At 43.8% G+C, this 22,869-nt stretch overlaps 1 protein-coding gene across 2 annotated transcripts; it reads right to left on the bottom strand.

Annotated features, from left to right (window-relative positions):
- Positions 1-3,031: 3,031 nt before the first annotated feature.
- TCHH (trichohyalin) lies at positions 3,032-10,687 on the bottom strand. 2 transcript variants are annotated; one of them, XM_072766502.1, is made up of 4 exons: positions 10,626-10,687; positions 9,358-9,525; positions 6,945-8,386; positions 3,032-6,857 (listed from the first exon to the last, which is right to left on the bottom strand). In XM_072766502.1, the coding sequence occupies exons 2-4, from the start codon at positions 9,493-9,495 to the stop codon at positions 4,079-4,081; spliced, it is 4,359 nt and encodes a 1,452-aa protein (XP_072622603.1). In that variant the 5' UTR covers positions 9,496-9,525; positions 10,626-10,687; the 3' UTR covers positions 3,032-4,078. The 2 variants fall into 2 exon arrangements, with proteins under 2 accessions (XP_072622603.1, XP_025838882.2); XM_025983097.2 differs by having other exon boundaries at positions 3,032-8,386; positions 10,626-10,668.
- Positions 10,688-22,869: the final 12,182 nt, after the last annotated feature.

The raw sequence follows: 22,869 nt of genomic DNA, 5'->3' as shown, positions 1-22,869 counted from the left end.
GAACCAAGTTCTAGGACTTCATTTTCTCCTCTGAAACAAATGGGAGTAATTAAATGTATATGTGAAGTTCATAAATTAGAGGGTCAATGATTTTTAATAGTACTAGAATCATAGAAAATGAGATAGGTTTAGGGTCTTTTCGCTCAGTGAGTAAGCCCTAGATGATAGGAAAACACTCTGGGGAGGAATTTGGGAGATAAATAGAAGGAACTTCAGGTCCGATTGGCTAGAAAAACAAGATCTTTGAAGCTAAACTAGGCTCTGATGATTACCATCATTTAATTCTTTTTCCTGCTTTCTCTTAGTTTAAGGTAGAAGCTGGGGTGAGGCATTATTTGAGTTGCTTTTAGAAGTTCAGTTTTGCCATGTGGCATGTTCCGATGAGAGATGAAATGATTACTCAGAATCCATTATCTTTGACAAAGACCTGAAGGGGCTACACTGTCAGGCACCGCCAAGAAGTGCAGGTGTCAAGGTGAAGCCCCAAGTCTGGGTTGGCTCTGTTTTATTATTGTAGAATGTAAAGTATGTGGAAACAAGGAAGGAAAAACAACTCAAGAAACCAATTGTGTGAGGGGTAGGCAGCATCTGTGACTGTCTGCATGGGTCTCAGAGGAGCATTAACTCAGGGGCTATAGGGATGGGAGAACTGACCTCAGCAGGCCTTGGTGTCTATCTACCATCATTGTTGTTTCAGCATGTACTGTTTGGAGTATGGAGTGATGGCAGGGATAATTGGTTTTTGCTATATGCATAAAACTGTTGCCATTTATGTGTGTCCCCGATTGTTTCTTTTTCCTGCTAGGGTCTTGCTCTCCCATACAGTTGGACAAACTGAATGTTAGAATTATGTTTTTCCAGTCCTAGGAATACCTTGGTAATAACCATTTCAACCTCATAGTTCAAAATACAAAATGAGGCCCAGAAAGCCTAAGTGACTTGCACAAGGATACACAGACAGTAAACGAAGAAACAGGTGAGAAGGACTATTTCACTACTGTATGCATATTGCCTTAGGATGCCTTGCACATAGCAAGAACTCATTAAATATTTGCTGAATGAATGAATGAATGAATGAATTAACCCAGGCTTCTGGTTCCTTGAAGCAGTCTTTCCACTGTACCATTTAAACTATGGCAGATCTACTAAAATGTCTTTGAGGAACCAGAATCTGCTTATAAGATGTCAAAAGATAAATAAAGGTCATCACATTAAAATACAGATGTTTCGCTAGAAACATAACCTCACCTTATATGATATATTAGTTTGCTAGAGCTATCAGTACAAAATGCCACATGCTGGGTGGCTTAGCCAACATAAATTTATTTTCTTACAGTTCTGGATGTTAGAAGTATAAGAAGATGTTGGGAGGTTTGGTTTCTTCTGAGGGCCATCAGGGAAGGATCTCTTCCAAGGATCTCTATTCTTAGCTTGTAAATGGCCATTTTCTTCCTTTGTCTTCATATCATCTTCCCTCTCTCCATGTCCAAGTTTTCTCTTCTTATAAGGACAGCATTCAATTGGATTAGGGCCCACCTAATGACCTTATTTTAATTTAATTACCTAAATAATGTATCTCCAAACATGGCTACATTTTAATGTGCTGAGGGTTAGGAATTCCCATATGAACCAATAGGAGGGACATAATTCAGCCCATAAAGTGGAGACCAGCTTTTCCATTACAGATCATATATATTCAACTCCCAACCCCATTCCCCAGTAGCAGCCAAGGTGATGTTAATAGAGCTCCCAGTTTATAGTTAAGCAGCCAGTTGCCCAATAGCCTCAAGGTTCTGCCCATGCACGTACATTATTTAGGTGGTGCAGGAAGGTTGGCTTGCCAGTATGATCTCCTGCCAATGAATAAAAGAAGAGCCATAGGGCATGGACTGGCTGACACTTTTTTCTAACTACATGTTATTATAACTGTGATGAGACAATACTTTCTTCTTTGGAAATTGGCCCTTTCCTCATCTTGTAAAGTACTGCAAGAAGCCTGTGGGCTTTGATTGTTTTTTATTATAGGTGAATTGTAGCTTATATGATGAGTATATATTTCAGGAGTATCCTGGGGCTGATATTTATAAGGAGGTGCCCATTGAGAGGATCCTGGAGAAAGCCAGTGAGGCTCTTCCAGGGTTTCCAGGAAGATTAAATAAGGAAAAGTTTACACTTGCCTTAAGAGAAAAGTAGTTTTGCAGTTAGAAATCATTTGAAAGAGATGAAGTTCCAAGGGCATCAGGGATTCCCAGGTTCTGCCTTTTGTGGGTATCTACTATTTGTGTTAAAGTGAGGGAGTTGCTAGTGCTCCTTGCAGAAATTGTCACCTTACTCTATCAGAATGATTCTCAGGAGCTATAGGCTTAGCTTTATTCTCTCCACCATTGATCAAAATGTTAAGTAACTTCGAACATCTCACCTGGGACCTTCACAATTAGAAACGATCCTATCCTGGATTAGGGTCTTCTTGGACTTATTCCTAGTTGCTAAGGTATGAATGCTGAATATAGACTGCAGCAGGTGGCAGAGGGGTGTTTGGATTATTAGATAACAATTTTATACTTTGGTCTGATTAGTATTAAGCATCTTCTGATTGTGTCACCTCAGGGATATGCTGCTTAAGTCAACAGGTCACCTACAATTTCTGTAATATTGAACTGAACTTTCAGGCCATTTTCTACTATTGGCTTATCAGACATCAGAGACCAAGAAGCTGCTGTATTCTCAGAAGGAAGAATTAACAAACACATTATACAAACAATTTTATATATCCTGACTAGTGAGTCCCTGAAAGAACAGAAAGCTGTGCGGTGAAGAATAAAAACCCCTGGAAAGAGAATTGTAGCTTGGAGGTGGAAATAATGTAGGGCTCACCCTAACAGGAAAAAATGGTTGGGCAAAACAGATTTTTTCCCCCTTTTTCATATTTAGACATAGATAATAGTAGCCAAATACCCTTAAATGGGAGCTTACATCAGTTAAAAACCATTAGATCTTGAGTTATTTAATGCTTAATCAAAAGAGACAAAAATAACTATTTGCCAAACTTTTATTGTTTTTTATATAGTCCACTCATTTCAACAAGAATGTCTCCAGCGTAGTATCAATAGGCCTCAAAGGATTGTGGGCTGATGGGTCTTGCTTCATCTAAGGGCCTCTACAAACTTGCCTTTCTGTTCACAAATTTTCCCTTTCCCTTCCCCAAAATGCTGTTATCTTTTATTGCTCTAAAGCTAAATATATGTTTACAAGATCCTGAGCAGGCTCCCTCTCAGTTAAAATGAACAAAGGTAGTAATATTCTTAACCTCATCAAAGACTGGGGGCACAGAACTGAGCACTACAGACTACGTAGACAGTTTTAAAATTTGAACTCTGGAGTTGTTTGGGAAACACCTTGCCTTTGCTTCATGAGATTTTAAGTGCTTGTGTATGAATAAATTCTAATTCAAATTCTAAGTCTTGAAGCTAAGCCTTCTTCATAATAGATATTTCTTCCAATTAGGGGCAGATTTTACAGGGAATTTTCTGTAGAAGTCACTCCCCCTGTGCTACTCAAGGATTAAAAAGATTCGGTCCCCTTGCAGAATCTGTGCTAATTATACCACAAAAGCGAGCCTATTTGGAGATAAATATTAATGTAGTTAATATTAATTAACTGCGAGAAATGCCAAATGGAACATTAAAAATATCTAAACTCTCCAAAAGATGGACTATTAAAGAAAGACCCAAATCTTTTGAATCCTAAATCATATTCTTGTTACTCTTGAAAGCAATAAATTAACGTTCCCCAAACAAAACTCCTTAAACAAATTAAATGATTTATATTTTTAAAAAATGCACACCACATCTGCACCAAAGAGTAAAGACACCCTGCAGTAAAGAATTACTTGAGAAAGAATAAAGGCGAGAGTACAAGGTATATGAAATGACTATAGTTTAAAGTTTTGGAAAAAAAGATTTTGAAACATCAGAGAGTTCTCCCACAACCAGAAACATCTGAGTTATTTGGTATCCAGTGTTTCCTCATTATCTTTTGCTGGAAGCGTTGGCACGTGTCGGGATGTTGGCAACATCTCTTAAGGGTGGTACTGAGATCTTTGCTCTTGGATGTACTCATAGAGAGGGCTGGAGCGCACCGGGACACTAGCAAACGGACGCTTGCCGGGCTCCAGGGCCTGCCTTCGGCCTTTGTCTCCTTCCCAGACTTGGCTACGGCGCCTCTGATCCTCTCTCTGCTGGCGGCGCAGCTGCTCTTCCCTTTCCTGCAGGAGCTGTTCCTCCTCACGGAACTTCCTGTCACGCTCCTGGCGCAGCTGCTGCTCACGTTCCCTCCTGCGCAGCTGCTCTTCCCTTTCCTGCAGGAGCTGTTCCTCCTCGCGGAACTTCCTGTCACGCTCCTGGCGGTGCAGCTGCTCTTCCCTTTCCTGCAGAAGCTGTTCCTCCTCACGGAACTTCCTGTCGCGCTCCTGGCGGCGCAGCTGCTCTTCCCTTTCCTGCAGGAGCTGTTCCTCCTCACGGAACTTCCTGTCGCGCTCCTGGCGGCGCAGCTGCTCTTCCCTTTCCTGCAGGAGCTGTTCCTCCTCGCGGAACTTCCTGTCACGCTCCTGGCGGCGCAGCTGCTCTTCCCTTTCCTGCAGGAGCTGTTCCTCCTCGCGGAACTTCCTGTCGCGCTCCTGGCGCAGCTGCTGCTCACGTTCCCTCCTGCGCAGCTGCTCTTCCCTTTCCTGCAGGAGCTGTTCCTCCTCGCGGAACTTCCTGTCGCGCTCCTGGCGGCGCAGCTGCTCTTCCCTTTCCTGCAGGAGCGGTTCCTCCTCGCGGAACTTCCTGTCGCGCTCCTGGCGCAGCTGCTGCTCACGTTCCCTCCTGCGCAGCTGCTCTTCCCTTTCCTGCAGGAGCTGTTCCTCCTCGCGGAACTTCCTGTCGCGCTCCTGGCGGCGCAGCTGCTCTTCCCTTTCCTGCAGGAGCTGTTCCTCCTCGCGGAACTTCCTGTCGCGCTCCTGGCGGCGCAGCTGCTCTTCCCTTTCCTGCAGGAGCTGTTCCTCCTCGCGGAACTTCCTGTCACGCTCCTGGCGCAGCTGCTGCTCACGTTCCCTCCGGCGCAGCTGCTCTTCCCTTTCCTGCAGGAGCGGTTCCTCCTCGCGGAACTTCCTGTCACGCTCCTGGCGCAGCTGCTGCTCACGTTCCCTCCTGCGCAGCTGCTCTTCCCTTTCCTGCAGGAGCGGTTCCTCCTCGCGGAACTTCCTGTCGCGCTCCTGGCGCAGCTGCTGCTCACGTTCCCTCCTGCGCAGCTGCTCTTCCCTTTCCTGCAGGAGCGGTTCCTCCTCGCGGAACTTCCTGTCGCGCTCCTGGCGCAGCTGCTGCTCACGTTCCCTCCTGCGCAGCTGCTCTTCCCTTTCCTGCAGGAGCGGTTCCTCCTCACGGAACTTCCTGTCACGCTGCTGGCGCAGCTGCTGCTCACGTTCCCTCCGGCGCAGCTGCTCTTCCCTTTCCTGGAGGAGCTGTTCCTCCTCGCGGAACTTCCTGTCACGCTCCTGGCGCAGCTGCTGCTCACGTTCCCTCCTGCGCAGCTGCTCTTCCCTTTCCTGCAGGAGCTGTTCCTCCTCGCGGAACTTCCTGTCGCGCTCCTGGCGCAGCTGCTGCTCACGTTCCCTCCTGCGCAGCTGCTCTTCCCTTTCCTGCAGGAGCTGTTCCTCCTCGCGGAACTTCCTGTCACGCTCCTGGCGGCGCAGCTGCTCTTCCCTTTCCTGCAGGAGCTGTTCCTCCTCGCGGAACTTCCTGTCGCGCTCCTGGCGCAGCTGCTGCTCACGTTCCCTCCTGCGCAGCTGCTCTTCCCTTTCCTGCAGGAGCTGTTCCTCCTCGCGGAACTTCCTGTCACGCTCCTGGCGGCGCAGCTGCTCTTCCCTTTCCTGCAGGAGCTGTTCCTCCTCACGGAACTTCCTGTCGCGCTCCTGGCGGCGCAGCTGCTCTTCCCTTTCCTGCAGGAGCGGTTCCTCCTGGCGCCTCCTTTTCTCGCGTTCCTCCCTCTGCACCTGCTCTTCCTCCCTCAGCTGCTCCCGTTCAGCTGGCTTGGCGTACACTATGTGGCGGTGTCTTTGGCTTTCCTCATCTGGTTGCCACCTCCATTTTTGGTCTCGGCGCTGCTCCTCCTGGCGTAGCTTCCTCCCTTGATCCTCTTGGAAGTTCTCCAACCGGAGCTGCTTCTCCTCCTCACGGACCTGCTGCTCCTGCTCCCTCTCGAGTCGTCGGCGCTGCTGCTCCTCCTCACGGAACAGTTCCCGCTCCTGTGGCTCCTCCGCTCTTAGCTGCCTCTCCCGCTGCTCCTGCAAAGCGGGCCTGGCCCACAGCCTCTGGCGCCTCTCGCTCTCTTCCTCCGCCTGCCACTGCCATTTAGAGTCGCGGCGCTGCTCTTCCTCCGCCTCCAGCAGGCGCACCTGCTCCTCCCGTTGCAGCCCGCGTTCGCGCTCCTCTCCGAGGGGCCGGGCCCCGCGCTGCCACTGGGCGTCCTCCTCCTGCGCCCGCAGCTGCTGCTCGAGCTCCTGGCGCTGCCTCTTCTCTTCCTCCTGCCTGCGGGGCTTGGAGTAAACTTTGCTCTGCCGAGCTTCCGCCTCACTTTCGAGCTGCCACTGCCACCTTGGGGTGCGGCACTTGCCCCGCTCACGTGCCTCTTCCTGCTCCACCTCCTCAGCCAGCTGCTGCTCGCGCCTCTGCTGCTGCTCCAGGCGCTGCTCCTCGCGTCTGAGCTGCTCGCGTCTTTCCTCCTGCTCGCGCCTCAGCTCCTGCTCCAGGCGCGGCTCCTCGCGCCTCAGCTCCTGCTCGCGCCTTAGTTCTTGTTCGCGTCTTTCCTCCTGCTCGCGCCTCAGCTCCTGCTCCAGGCGCGGCTCCTCGCGCCTCAGCTCCTGCTCGCGCCTTAGTTCTTGTTCGCGTCTTTCCTCCTGCTCGCGCCTCAGCTCCTGCTCCAGGCGCTGCTCCTCGCGTCTTTCCTGCTCGCGTCTTTCCTGCTCGCCCCTCAGCTCCTGCTCCAGGCGCGGCTCCTTGCGTCTCAGCTCCTGCTCGCGCCTTAGTTCTTGCTCGCGTCTTTCCTCCTGCTCGCGCCTCAGCTCCTGCTCCAAGCGCTGCTCATTGCGCCTCAGTTCTTGCTCGCGCCTTAGCTCCTGCTCACGCCTGAGCTCCTGCTCCTCGCGTCTCAGCTCCTGCTCGTGTCTTAATTCTTGTTCGCGCCTCAGCTCCTGCTCCAGGCGCTGCTCCTTGCGTCTCAGCTGCTCCCGTCTCTGCTGCGGCTCGTCGCGCCTCGGCTCCTGCTCGCGCCTTAGTTCTTGCTCGCGTCTTTCCTCCTGCTCGCGCCTCAGCTCCTGCTCCAGGCGCGGCTCCTTGCGCCTCAGCTCCTGCTCGCGCCTTAGTTCTTGCTCGCGTCTTTCCTCCTGCTCGCGCCTCAGCTCCTGCTCCAAGCGCTGCTCATTGCGCCTCAGTTCTTGCTCGCGCCTTAGCTCCTGCTCACGCCTGAGCTCCTGCTCCTCGCGTCTCAGCTCCTGCTCGTGTCTTAATTCTTGTTCGCGCCTCAGCTCCTGCTCCAGGCGCTGCTCCTTGCGTCTCAGCTGCTCCCGTCTCTGCAGCGGCTCGTCGCGCCTCGGCTCCTGCTCGCGCCTTAGTTCTTGCTCGCGTCTTTCCAACTGCCCGCGCCTCAGCTCCTGCTCCAGGCGCGGCTCCTTGCGTCTCAGCTGCTCACGTGTCTGCTCCTGCTCGCGCCTTAGTTCTTGCTCGCGCCTCAGCTCCTGCTCCAGGAGCTGCTCCTCGCGCCTCAGTTCTTGCACACGTCTCTCCTGCTCGCGCAGCAGCTCCTGCTCCAGGTGCCTTTCCTGGCGCCTTTGCCATTGCAGTTGCTCGCCTTCCTCCTCGAGTGCCCGCTTGCCTTGCTCTTGGCGCTCCCGCCTTTGCAGATGCTCTTCCTCTTGCAGCTCCCGCTGCGCCTGCCTCTCTCGCCTTTGCTCTTGATCAGGAAGTATCTCTGGCTCTCGACCCTTGCGCCTCTGCAGATGCTCTTCCTCTTCCAGGCGCCTTTCCTGTTCTCGCCTCTGCAGCCGCTGCTGCTCCTCCTCTGCGAGCTCGCTCTCCAGTTCCTGTCTCTTCTGCCTGCGTTCTTCAAATTGTGTGTCCTGGGGCTCAAATCTCCTTTGGTCTTCTTTTTGCCTGGGATCTTGTAATGGGTTATCTTTTCCCTCACACGTGGCCCCCTTCTCATCTAGCCCGGCAGCCTGGCTGAGAGCGTAATAACAAGCTTGAGCCACCTTGAAAACGAACAGGAGGAATTCATTGAAATCAACCAGCCCGTTACAGTCGCGATCCAGAAGTTCCAGGATCAGATCTACTGTCTCAGGGTCATGTGGTCTCTATGAAAAAAATGAAGACAAAAATTTTACAGTGCACTATTTACAAGTAGTAAACTTTCAGTCATAGACACAATGAATATTTTGTGATATGCTGACACTCAAAAGACATTAAGAGCAATTAGGAAAACATCCAGTGTGTATCAAGTCTGGTCCCCATGTAAAATGTGAACACTTCATTTTAAAGCATACATTTGTTGAAAATTTTTGTAGCTTGTAATTTAATGCTGATCAAAAGAATCAATGTTCTCTTAAGCTGGGTGAATAGGAATGAACTAACCTTCAAGAGAGAAATACAACGAAAATATGTGAAGTTTTACAGCAGCTAGTTCTGTCTGAAATAACCGGTACCCCTGCTTGATTTTTATCCCATGTTTGAAAACAGAACAAAACATTTATGTTTTGTTAACATGTTAACATCATTTTACTAGAGATCAGGCTGATTTTAATTGTTAAAATTTGGAAGTAAATTTAAGTTCCTTCCAAGTTTAGTTTGATCTGACATCTTTGGTGATAACTTCGCATGAACAGTTCATTCACAATGATGTTACCATCAAGTACATGAAATAGTTGCTAGCTACTTCCTTAGTACTCAGACTACAATGCCAGTTAAGTACCTTTAAGCTCAGAAATGAATAAGGGTGGAGTGCCTAAGTGTCTCGGTGGGTTAAGTGCTAGACCAGACTCTAGGCTTCCACTCAGGTCATGATCTCAGGGTTGTGGAATTGAGCCCACAATGGGCTCCATACTCAGCATAAGTCTGCTTTCCCCTCTCCCTGTCTCCACTTGAGCATGTGTGAGGTCTCTCTCTTCAAATAAATAAATAAAATCTTAAAAAAAGAAAAATGAATAGGGAATGCAGTGTGGGGCTGTGATGGTATAAAATAGATAAAAGGTCATTATTCTTTGCTATGACCCCTTCTAAGAAGACATTTTAAACCCTAAATCAATAGATTTTCTTTCTTATTTCTTACCCGAAGGACATCTCCAAATTCCCTTTCAAGGAGGTTCTTCAGGTCTTTCTTGCTTAGTGCTGCCCCATCACAATCATGTGAGGCATATTGATTAAACATTTCAGTGATATTGAAGATGCTTCTCAGAAGTGGAGACATTTTTTTTCTTTCCTTCACGTTCAAGTAAATCTAGGAGAATAAGAAAGGATCCAGAATCAAAACTCTGTTTCTGATCTTGGAGAGACTTCATCCACACTATTTTAGTCAGAGCCCCAAATTTACAACAGTAGTTATTTTTAACCTTGGCTTTCAAAGTTTTTTTTTTTTTTTTATCTTTGAATACTTAGAATGGGGAAGATAGATTCTAAGAAATTTTAAGCCAGGGAATTATTTTCAGACTATCCTGTAGTCAGCGTTTGATTGTCCACTCAATCTGGTTTATCCATATCATTTCCTTCTCTCTTTTCCTACTCCCTAGAATATTTCAGATCAGATAGTGAAGAACAGAAATTTAAATTTGATATGTTGCTACTCATAAGTATCTTCCTCTAAAGTTGAATAAAGAGAATAAATGAAAGCCAAAAGGTAAAGGAAGATTTGAAAATATTTAAAAGTGAATAGAAGCCATGTAGATCTAATTGTGGCAGCAAAACATTTGGTGGTAACCAGAAAAATTAACAGGGAATATGGATTATTTTCCAACATTATAGAACATACAGGATCTACATGGATAATTCATAAGTCACCAGTTCTAAGATTAAGCACCACTTCTTCCTAGTCAAAGATGGCATTATAATGCTCAGATACAACAATGGGGAAGATAGGATACATGTTATCTGCATCAACTCAGATATGCTGCAAATATTCAGTTATTGGCTGGCTTCTTTAGTTACTTCTCAACTCCAATAAGTTGCATAAATGTCAGATGTCATAAATACATGAAGATGGCCCATAGAGAGTAGAACCAATATAAAAAGAGTACTGAGGATTGGTGACTTTTCGAGATGACAGTTTTTAGGAAGATGAACCCCCTTAGAGTCACACATGACCATCCTCCAACCCCTGATGTGCAAACAAATTTATAGAGCTCAGAGCCTTGGCAGAAGAGTCATGTTTCCATTCAAGTGATGGTTTCAGCTATAAGATGGCATGAAGTTAGTTGGAGTATGACATCACTGTAAGATGCTGATCCTTTCTGGCACATAGACCCTCCTCATCCCCACCCAATATCTACTACAGCTGGAAAATGAATCATGCAGAAGAACGTGATCCCATTGACTGGGACTTACCCACTTCACCAAAGGAAGCTGAGCCCTCGCTGACACTGCTGGCAAGTGTACTGGGCAACTGGGACCTGGGCCTTTTATAGGGGATTTAATTGTGCCTTGAAGAGCAACTTGGGAAGGAGACACCCACTCTGTGGGATGGCCTGATTCATTCCTAACCAAGCCCAGCTCCACCTCTGTCTCCATGAAGGACTTGTTTATCTCACTATTTGCTCACGTAGCTATTTGGCATGAGGTTCACAGACCTTGCTTTCTGACAGTTAAGGTACTGTTCTCACCTGACATGAATGGATAGAATATTTGACGGAATCTGTCATTTTCTTAAAGTGCTAAAATTAAACAATCAAAGAAATTAATGTTCAGAATCTTAATTATGACTTCATAAAAAGTAGTAAAATCTAAGCCATTTACTATATAAAAGATATAAATTCTAGAGTGGAGTTAAACAGGAACTTTAGCATAACTGATGAGAACCAATTAATATAGCAATTCTAGTATGAGAGGGTATAAGGAATTGGTTTCAGTTTTTTTTCTCTAAAATGCAAGTGGAGGGGCGGGAATCCCTGGGTGGCTCAGCGGTTTAGCCCCTGCCTTTAGCCCAGGGAGTCATCCTGGAGTCCAGGGATCGAGTCCCTGTCAGGCTCCCTACATGGAGCCCGTTTCTCCTTCTGCCTGTGTCTCTGCCTCTCTCTCTCTTTCTGTCTCTCATGAATACATAAATAAAATCTTAAAAAAATAAAATGCAAGTGGGAAGAAGTTTGCATTTGTATTTGTGGGTCTTATGATGATTTTCCTACAGATTGGGAATTGCCTCCTTGGTAAGCAATTTTGGCATCTGAAAAATATATTTTCATTAATTGTTCATAAGAGAACATGAAATCTATAAAATTTCATTCTTACATCTAAATGAAGTTTGCTCATTTCTTTTCTCATTAACATATCGATGCCCCTAGAGAAAAAGAGCTGGTGTAATGCATTATTGTAGATATAATCATCCTACTCAGCCTAAGTTGCTAATGATTATGACACCTAAACACTTGACTCTGCTTCTCCTGGAAGCACATTAAGATAATCGGTCATTCTAGCCCATTATATCTGTCAGGGCTTTCTCAACTCTGGTGATCATTTGCAATTCTCAGCATTGTTTTATTGTAAGGAACTGGATTTTATCCCTGGTGGTAGTGACTTCCACCCTTACATTTTAGACTATACGAAACTTTGGTTCACAATAGGTTTATGGAGACTATTAAATGATTCAATGGCTTTCAGCATTTCCATCTTCTCCTTTGTCCAATACAACCAACTATTGGTTTTCTGAATTTTGAGGAGACTCTGTAGTGCCCTTTAGTAGAATGTGAAGATTTATAACTTTAATCTTGGTGGCTAGTACATTATGTGCAGATTGGTCCAAATGGAAATAGAGTTGACTTCTATTTCTCCCCTCAATTACTGCTATCCCAGAATTGGGTGAAGAAGAAAGTGGAAGTGGTAAGTCACCAGAAGACAATTGTAAGCCTGGCTCACTTCTGCATCCTTAAGGACTTCAGCACTGAATCCTATGATCTAGGAATTTTCCTGGAATTGTCACCATTTCTTGGGATCAGGTAGTAAACTTCATATAGTAGCTTCTTAGTGAAGAGTGAACATTTTTCTTTTTTCCTTTCTACTTAGGGGTTTATATAGTTCTCTTAATATTTGGATTCTAAGAAAGAACCATCACGAACATTGTGTACAATGTAGCCACAGATAATCTCAGAACCTCTTTGTCACAGAGGGATAGCCTTTTTTATGGGTGTCCTTCAAGGAATTCCCTGGACAAACCCTGTTTTATGTCTGATTCTGTTGTTATCTACCAGTGTGTGATTTGTTGGGAACCTCAGCCCAGGTGGTGGGATGCATTTGTCTGATTGCATTATCTTCCTGTAGTCAATACACTCAAAAGGAGACTAGACAGTAATCAAGCTGAGAAAAAAGGGAAAATATTAATCATTCTAAAATCATGGTTGAGCAAGCAAAATAATATAAAGGCAAACTTCCCAAAAAAGTGCCTATGAAGAGCCTTGAAAAAATGGCTGAAATTGCTTTCATAGTAACAGGAAACTCCTCCCCCATTCTGATTGAAGCTTGATCTTTAATCCAATGATGGATTTTTACCCACTTTTGTTTAAAGTCAACACAACATAAGGCAAAATATTTAAAAACCTGAAAAACCTAAGAGAATTAGTCTATCTTTCTTATTGTTCTTTGTACATCATCAGAAAAAATATAAGTGGATTCAAATGCTAAATTCTAAAATCAGATTTGATATTATCCTAATGAAGCGGCCCTCATTACTATATAATGTTCTTTTGTTTAATACAGTATCATTATTTTAAAATCCTATTTTAAAAGAAGCTTCTGACATAATGTTTGAATAGGGAAATAATTTTTGCTTTCTAGTTCCTTAAAAGGTTGGTAAATGCCAAAGAATATAGAAAATTATCAAGTCCTAAAAAATTGCTTCAATCTATTTTTTTTAAAGAACAACTGGGAAAGGTAGCAGTGTTTACTCATCATGGTTAATCAAAAAAGAATAATCTGAGGATCCTCATTATTTTTATAGACAGGAAATCTCATTATCTTTCTTTTATAAGACTGTAGAGGAGGCACTGAGAGGTCAGATAATAGTAACTATACTGACTGGCCCAGGAAGAACCCAAATGCCCCTGCTCCATTCTGCAAGAATGCCCTTCTTTATTAAAAGTTAACGCTGTTGGATTTGGAGCACAGTTACAGTACTGTACTGTTACTTGGCTTTGAGACTTGGGCTCTTCATTAGGGAGGAATTGAAAAGAGAAAATAAGATTCATATCACTCAGATGCTTTAATATGATGTCAATCATGAAGCCTTGTCCATGCTGAAATCTCTCAGGGTGTAGCTCTGCTGGATTAACAGAACTAAGGAAATATTAGATTTTCCTTTTCTTTATCCCAAGAGTGTTTGTCCCATTTTCTGTTGTCAGAACCCAGAAAAAGTCAATAATAGATTTGACATTCTGTGGCATTCTACTAGGACCAGGCAACCAAACTACCTGTCTTGGTTTTACTGGAAAACCACCAAAGTGGAAATTTAGATAAAGCATAGAAGGTACTAGTGTCATTGTCAGCCTAATGGGCTTCTCCAGAACACAATATGAGCCACAATAAGGAACTCTGAAAAAATGTCTAAGGAGGGTGATTTTATTTGTTGATTTATTTTTTACTTTTAAAAAGATTCATGTATTTATTTTAGAGAGAGAGAGAGAGAGAGCGAGATGGAGAGAGGGTGCCTGTGAGGGGAGGGATAGAGGGAGAGAATCCTTAAGCAGACTCCCTGCTGAGTGCAGAGCCCCACATGGGGCTCCATCTCATGACCCATGAGATTGTGACCTGAGCCAAAACCAAGAGTCTGTCATTTAACTAACTGACTGAGCCACTCAGGTGTCCCCAAGTAGGGCAATTTGAGATGGCTTTAAAAAAATAAGATTGTTTGGTAAGCTCTCTAAACATCTCTCCAATGAAGACTTTTTTCTTAAGATTATGTGTTAAACCTTTCAAGTTTTCCTATTGTTTCTTCTTATTCACTGATTCACTCAGTGGGACCCCATCTCTGCCAGTCTAAGACCTATTGTATTTTCTTTGAGGCCCTGTACAAGTTCCATCTCTTCCTTGACCTTTACATATAGTGATCTTGCAATTAAAATAATTTTCATATCAAGCATAGTCAGCATCATACAATCTAGCACTAGTTAATGTGTATTTTCTACATTTTTCCCTCTAATTTAATGGAGCCTTGTTTTGTCTTCTCAGTTAGGATTTAAGTTCCTTGAAGGCAATACTGTATCTTTTACTTTGACTGGGTGTTTTGTAAAATCCTTGTTGGTATAATTTTATTGCATTGAAGCAGTTTAAATGGCTAGCAGGTCAGAATGAGATGGATTGCTCGATTTGGGATGGATTTCTATGGGTTTGGGGATGAAGGCACACACCATAATAGGAGTCAGCTCTTTTAGGGCCTTTCTAGTTTCACCATGTATGGGACAGGTGATGGAAGAGGCATTACCACTCCACTCCTCTCTGCCTTCCCGCATGCCCATCACTTCACCCCTCTGTTAAGTGAGGAGATGTAAGATATGAATCCCTTCCTCAGAGGACAGCTGTGATAATTATAGCTTGTAAAGCATTTGTGATTCTTAGATATAAGAAGGCTAATTATTATGATCATTAATAATTCTTAATTTTTATCTTCTTTAAGGTAAATTATTCTTACTTTAATTATACCCCCACCCTGGTGGTAATTATACCTCTTAGAGTCAGCAGATGCTTTCATCTTACATCATGCCATGCAGGGTGACTGAGCATGGGTGCCCAGGGAGGGCACTTCTACCTTCTGCTCACTCCTGCTCTCAACTAGAGTAGTCAAGGACTCCTGGCTTTCTTTGTCGTTAAAGTGGTCATAGATTTCAAGTGACTTGTTTTCCCTGTCCTATAACTATATATCTTAATATGTAGCTCCTCAATTTCACAGAGTGTTGGGATTTATCAAACGATACATTGAATAGGAAAAATGAATTTAATTTTCATAATTTGATGAATACTCTGAATAAAGGAAGCAGGTATCTTTGGTTGGGCAGTGGAGACTTTATGAGAGAGACTTATAGAGAGACTCACAGCCACCAGATGAAAGAAAGGCCATAGCTTCTTAGGGGTCAAGGTGCTGTGTAACATTGTCTTTTGGACTTAGATCTGCTCTAGTACAGTAACAAGTCATTCTTTGGGGTGAGATAAGAGGATTTGTACCTAATGAACTGAAAAAAATTTTTTTTAAAGAGAGGTTTTGCTTTTCACGGTAAGGTGTAACATAGAGGAGACTGAGAACTGAGGCTTTACACTTAGTAGAAGCTTTGGGAGTAAAAGTCGCAGCCTCCCAAAGGTGCAAAAGAACTGTCAGCACAGGCAGGCATGCTTCAGTCTGCCTTAGAATGTTTTCTCCAGGCCCAGACATTCAATAGTCACTTGTGTCATGAGATAAGTACTGAGCTCTACTCTTAGGTGTGTTGGTACCCTGAATCCCACCTCATCCTTGAAGTAAGGATGGAAGTGGAACAAGGAGGAGGCCAGTATTCAGAATTTTTTGGTTTTCATTCTGATGCTTCCCCTGCAGAGGGGCACATTGCTTCCCTGGTTAGCCTCTGCCTCCATTCCAGCATCCTTTCAATTGCCTTCCTTTGCTCATTTCTCTTCTCTTCTTTTGAAAATCATTTCCATTTATCCACCTCATCCTCAAAACCACTCAAAACTCAAGTAGGGAAATAGGAGTGGGTTGAAGGGACTTGGAGGGGACTGGTCATGGTTCTTCTCCCTTTGGCCCACAAGCATTAAGTTCTTGTTCTGTACCAAGCATAGTGCCAGACACTGCAACTCTAACCACCAGGTGCTCCACCCATCCTGTGATGATTTGGAATGGGACATGTTAATTAAAAAAAAAAAAAAGTCTATGTATTAGTATTTGCTTGTATACTCAAAAAAGGTTTTTCTAAGAACACACAAAAAAACTAGTGAGAGCAATTACCTGGAGGGAGATAGATGAGGAAGTATCTTTTTTACTGTCTACTTTCTTAGACTTTTTCGTATTTAAACCATGTGAGGGGATCCCTGGGTGGCGCAGCGGTTCGGCGCCTGCCTTTGGCCCAGGGCGCGATCCTGGAGACCCTGGATCGAGTCCCACGTCGGGCTCCCGGTGCATGGAGCCTGCTTCTCCCTCTGCCTGTGTCTCTGCCTCTCTCTCTCTCTCTGTGACTATCATAAATAAAAAAAAAAAAAAAAAAAAATTAAAAAAAAAAAACCATGTGAATGTGTTATCTATTCAAAACTTAAATACATTAAAGGCACCTAGCTGGCTCAGTGGTTGAGCATCTGCCTTTGGTTCAGGTCATGATCCTAGGGTCCTGGGATCGAGTCCCGCATAGGGCTCCCTGCAGGGAGCCTGCTTCTCCTTCTGCCTATGTCTCTGCCTCTCTCTCTCTCTCTCTGTGTCTCTCACGAATAAATAATTAAAATCTTAAAAAAGAATTAAGTACATTAAATCCCAAAAACAAAAGTTTAATTCCAAGAATAAAGAGATGAAACAAGGAGAAGGCAGCTAGCAGAATATGAGATAGGGGAATTGAACATTTTATTCTAAGATGTAAAAGAGCAGAAACAGGAGAGTTTCTGGAGTTGACGCTTCTAGAAAACAAGAATGCATATCATGTACTCAGTTGGTATTGCATCTGGCAGGATACTTGGTGATTATTTATTTTTTTTTCACGTGCAATGCAATGAAATAGCCTTTAAAATATTTGAACTTTAAAACTCATGAAAGTGGTTGCACACTAAGCATTTCATTTCATTTTAGCCTTTGAGCTGTTCTGTCAGATGTGTAATTGGAAGTTTTCAGATGGTTTTCTTTGAGGTATTCCTTATCTGCAGATGAAGAGTGCTGTGGATGCTACTTCTCTGGGTGTCTAACCAACCCCACCTGGCTCTGGGCTCTCAGTTGGCCTGCTCTCAGCTCTGGTCAGAGAGCGCATCATTAATGGCTCATCTATAACTGCATCGTTTGAAAGCATTTACCAAATTACAAGAAAAAGTGCTTTCAGCAGCACAAATTAATTGAAGTGAACCATATCTTCTGTAGGTGTTGCAAATGGGGAATAATTGGGCAAAAGAGTCAGTTTTTCTGACATTAATGTAATTCTTCCTTTCAGTGCCAATATATTTCTAAGGCAAATTTGAGGGTTCTTTTGTCATACTTTTCATGGTGCAAAACTCTTTGAAAGTCTCTGAATGCAAGCTCTAAAAGAGTGCTTGTATAACCTTACCTTCCCCATGTATGTCCATAGCACCTTGTTCCCAGCTGATGAAAAACTTTCGGTAAAAACTTATTAAAGGGAAGACACCGTGCTAGGTGAAAAGAAGACATCATCCTGGGCATTCAGAGACTATGATATGCTTGTGAAGTCTTCTTTCAATCCACACATGCTCTATGGGTTAGATAAGGAAGGCACTCCTGCTGGCTAAAATAGTTTGGGAGGGCTTCTGAGAGGAGATGGTGCTTGTTCTAAATAAGATGAGTGGATTTCAGGGGCACCTGGGTGGCTCAGTTGGTTAAGCAGCTGACTCTTGGTTTCGGCTCAGGTCATGATCTCAGGGGGGTAGGATGGTGCCCCTTGTCTGGCTCTGCACTCTATGTGAAGTCTGCTTGGGACTCTCTCTCTCTTTGCCCTTCCCTCTGCTGTCTCCAAAATAAACAAAATGCATCTAAAAAAAAAGATAAGTGGATTTCAGGTGGGCCAAGTGAAATGAGGAGGCATTCTAGGCAGTGTGTGGAAAGCTGCAGAGTAGGAATTGGCAAAGTCTATTTTGAGAAAAATAGCTGACCAGTCAGACTATATAGGAGAGTTTATCACTCTTTGATCAAGGGCTGTGTCTAACTGGTTCTATCATCCTTTGTACTTATAGAAGAGATATTAGTTTCATCCATCCATCCATTCACTGTGGAAGGAATTGAATACAGTATCATATAGGTTCCATGAAAGGTTTCATATCTGTTTTGTTTGCTGCTATATTCCTAATACCTGTTATAGAGCAGACACTCAGGAAATATTTGTTGATTGAAAGAGTGAATGATCTGCATTTATGTGTCATATACAAGACCATATGTAAGTGCTATGATCAGAAAGTAGCCCTGTAAGAGTTCAGAAAAAGTCACTTTAAAAAATTATTTTTTATTTAAATTCAATTTAATTAACATATAGTGTATTAGTTTCAGAGGTAGAATTCAGTGATTCATTAGTTGCATATAACACCCAGTGCTCATCATGTCACGTGCCCTTCTTAACGCCCATCACCTAGGTACCCCGTTCCCCACCAACTTCCCCTTTAGCAGCTCTCAGTTTGTCTCCTAGAGTTAAGAGTCTCCTATGGTTTGTTTCCCTCTCTATTTAGAAGTCACTTTTTAGTACTTTAGGAAATTAGGAGGAAGAAGAGCACATGAGAGAAGTTGGGATGAACCATGAGATAGGAGGGAGTGCATAATTTTATTTTTTATGTTTTGCTGGGAGTGTAAAATGGGTGGCTGGATTGTCCAAGACACAAGGAAATAAGATGGGAGGGCAAGAGTAGTGACAATAAAACAAATATCCTAGTTCTTTCTACACTGGCCTAGTCAGTGGTTTCTTTCGGAGAGTTGAAACAAAGGTTGAGGGAAAGAAATGATGTTCACCAAGGGACTAATTTCATATCTGTAATTTAAAAGCAGTTCCAAGAGTATCACCTGAGCCAGTCTGAGCTTCCTCTGCTATTATTATTCAGATGAGAACTTGACTAAGCAGAAATTGCAGCAGTGAGGAAAATTGCCTGGAGCCCCAGCCTAGGCAAGGCTTAAGTGGACTGGCTTTGCCCATATTTAGACAATGGTTCATGGAGGAGGATTCATCTTTCTAATCCAAGCATCTGCTGTACTTCAGCTTGATCTTCTGTACTCAGCATCATATAATCATTTAAGTCTAACTAAATTTACTGAGCACTGGCCCAGGTACTGAGAATGAAAATATGGATGAGAGATGCCTCCGTTCTACATCTCCAGTTTGGTGGAGTTTGGTCTATGTGGCATGGTGGAGAAGAAGTTATTTTGTATTTCTGTGACTGTCACTACTGCCACCATCATCATCACTGTGAGCCAGACAAGCTAACAGCTGTAGTCTCTCATTCTTAACTAGTCTTGTGTGGTGAGCATGCTTATTCTCATTTTGTAGGTGGGGAGACTGAGGGTTTGAGATGTGAAGTGACTTCTCTAGGGCCGAAGAGCTGTCAAGTGGCGAAGCTGGAATTTGAATACAGATCTATCTGACTCTAAAACCCATGCTCTATACCATCTTCAGTACTCCTTTAATTCTTTGCTGCCTATGCGGAGGTGACAATACTTTGATACAGAAAGTACGATATCAAGATAAAAGATCTTCCCTTTACCACTCCCCATCATGGTCAGCTAATGCTTTTGCCCCCTGGCCCCCCCTCCACCGTGTGGTTAGAACAAACACATGCTATGGGGCAGCCCTCTGCAGCAGATGTCAGTTTCCCGAAGGCTGTACCCTCAGCCACGAGTATGCAAAGTCACGGTTTTTGTGGGGAGGCTGTGAGGATCTTGTTTCCCATGAGACATGGTGGTGATTAGACTAAGACAGCTTGACTTCTGTGCTATTTTCCTCCTGACAACTTTGTGTGAGGACACCAGAGGTGGCCTAAATCAGTCTGTGCAGCTGATGCACTGAGCCTGAGAATGTCCTGTTATCAGATACCAGCACAGTGACTGCTGAATGTCATGTGCGCACCTTGCAGACTTCTAGCCATAGCTTGATTATAATCATTAAGATTTTACAGGACTCTGAATGTATTGCCAAGTGGCCAAGTGTTTTATGACCTTCTTTTTTATTAGTTGTTCCCCATCCAGCCTAGCCTGATGGAAGGGCTGCCACCTCTGCTTTCCTGATGTGGAAATAGATAGGGCCATGATGAGGTTAAAGTTTTTGCCAGAGGTCACCTGGCGGCTGAGCTGGTGTTCCGACTTGCTGGCTTGGCCAGATGTGGTCTGCTTCTTTGGGCCAATTTGTTGATGTGGGAATCAGGGAAATTTAGAGCTAATGAAATAATACTTTGGGGGGTCTGGAAGGTAGTAGGATGCATTGTTTGAAATTTATCTTCCGGTATGAATTTTGGTTTTGGTGTCCAGAGTTGATGAATCAAAAGTAGAAGAGCTCAGTCATTCTTATTCCACTTTGCGGTTCTCACTTTTTATGTGCTAAGTTTTCCTTTACAATCTAAAAGAAAGGTTTGATCTTAAACAAGTGATTTCAAGTTCCAGACATTTACAGAGGGGCCCATGTTGTGGGTGGTTATGGTTGTGCAAATTACTGGGCACATGAGAGTCACAAGGTAGCTCTCTTTTGTTTGAAGATAACATTCTCCATATAGGGTCTCTAGTTAAAACATTGGTTTTGTAGAATCTTCCTAGGGAACCAGGTACTTCAGGCTCTAACATTAACACTAATTGGGAACTCCAAGTTAAGCAAATTGAAACACATTATTTATTATTCTTGTATAGTAGGACTTCTCAAAGCCTTGTGTGTTGTGAGTTTCCAAAGGAGGACTCTAGCAGAAATCATATCTGAAACTCAAAGACCACCAGCTCTATTTTTCCCTTTGCTCTGTCTCCTGACAGTGACATTCCATGCAATACCCCTGAGGAGATTCAAGCTGATATTCTCAAGCACACCCTGCTCAGATGTGAGCTCAGATGTCATCCACCTCTCAGGTGGTATACAGTCCCCTTCCTTCTTTCTGTGGCTCCTTATGGGACTTTATTGTGCTCTAGGAGTCATGGAAGGGGAAGAAATGCTCCCGTAATTCGTTGGGAAGCATAGGTGAATGCTTACTCCACAAACCTTCTAGACCTGTGATCCTTCCTGTATGTACCTTCTAGGCATGAACTTGTACCCAAGCCAGGAGATGAACCACACATCTCCTGAATTGAACTTTTCATTTTTGCCCTGGCTCACTATGCCAACTATAATGTAATAAATGAGTATTGATTATGGGGTATGTGTCTAGACATAATTTATTATACAGGTCTTTGGAGTGCAGATCATGCAGGTTGTACTATATGATGAGCAACATTTTGAAATCATTTGTGCCAGTAATTTCAACACAGTGGGAATGGCCTTGTGTTATCCCCACCAAATTTCCTCCAGAACTGCGCATTTAGATATTTTTGGTACATAGTAGTGTCAGGGGGTAAGAATGTGTCTTTTTAAGGAATAGTTAATTTTTAAATAGCTTCTGTCTGGCCATATGGTAATGTGGGAGCTGTCAGGGTGGGGGCCAGGGTTCCTGCTGTAGGTCCAGCTTAGACATTTGTATTCTCTATGACCTCAGGTGAGTCACTTAAACTCACCAGGTCCTGGATGTCTATGTATAAAATTAAGATAATGACTTCTGCTTCCTCCCCCTCTTGGGGGTGGGGATGCTAGAAGAAATGAGATCATATAAGCTTTGAGCCTAGAGAAAAAAAGCAAGAAGAGAATTTTAAGTATCTCTATGTTTTTTTTTTTTCTTCCCTTGACATCTATATGCAGAATCCTGGGAATAGATCCTTGGAAATCAGATCCCAAGAGGGAGAAATGAGGTCAAGAAGAGATGCCTGCACATAGAGTTGCTTATGGGCCTTTATAGACTCTTGCTTTCACTAAGTGTTGCCGGAAACATTACCTTCCTTGAAAGCACAGTGACTTGAGAGATTTGCTTCTCTGTTCTTTATCTATCTGCCTCTCTGTCCTTTATCTCTGCCTTTTATCTAACAGTTTATAATCATCTTCTGTAATTGTGGGGTCTCATTATCTTGTATTTCTGCATTAAATCTTTTTCCTACTATATGTCAGGATTCTGGCAAAGTCTCTTTTTGAAAATTGCCAAAAAACCCACTTGCTGAAAGTGAGACATGTTTGTCAGATATTTGTTCTGCCATTGGCCTTGGCCTTTTCTTACCATGTGCCCAGGACATCTGGTGTTTTAGGTTATCTCTGATCATCAGGATCTGGCATCTCAGAAGCTTTTGGCTCTCAGGAGCCTGAACCATTTTAGTGTTCTGCTATGTATATGTCATTATGATGCCCAATTTCCTGAGGATGACATGGAGACAGAGATGTGATGGACTTGCCTGGGGCCACAGGGTGACTCATGAACACAAGGGAGAAGGAGAACACGAGGGAGAGATTCTTCTCCCCTGACCTCACTCTCAGTCCCCACGCTGTCCAGCCCACTCTCTTCTATGAGCTTGCTTGCTCAGAAACCCGGTTCCAGAGCCATTTTGTTGCCTCCTCCCATTCATCATTTATATTTGATGTAATTCATTTATCTAAGGCATTATTTAGCCCATTATCTCTTTGTGATGCTCACTTGGTTGCAAAGAATTTCCCATCTCTTGTTCTACTTAAGTCTCAGTAAGTGCAGCTCTCTACCTACCCTCCTTTTCTCTGGGCTCTGGGCTCTGTATCAGAAGCTTGGGATCATATCTCTCATCGATAAGTGCAGAGTGGTTGCTCAGAAGGGAAGGGAAACTATAATTTATTGAATGCCTCCCATTTGTCATGCTCTATATTAGATACAAAAATAAAATAATAAGTCTATGAGT

Source organism: Vulpes vulpes, chromosome 8 (genome assembly GCF_048418805.1).
Source record: "Vulpes vulpes isolate BD-2025 chromosome 8, VulVul3, whole genome shotgun sequence".
Taxonomy (NCBI): domain Eukaryota; kingdom Metazoa; phylum Chordata; class Mammalia; order Carnivora; family Canidae; genus Vulpes; species Vulpes vulpes.
Note: the sequence above shows the minus strand (reverse complement) of the source record. Positions and strands in the feature narration are given on the sequence as shown.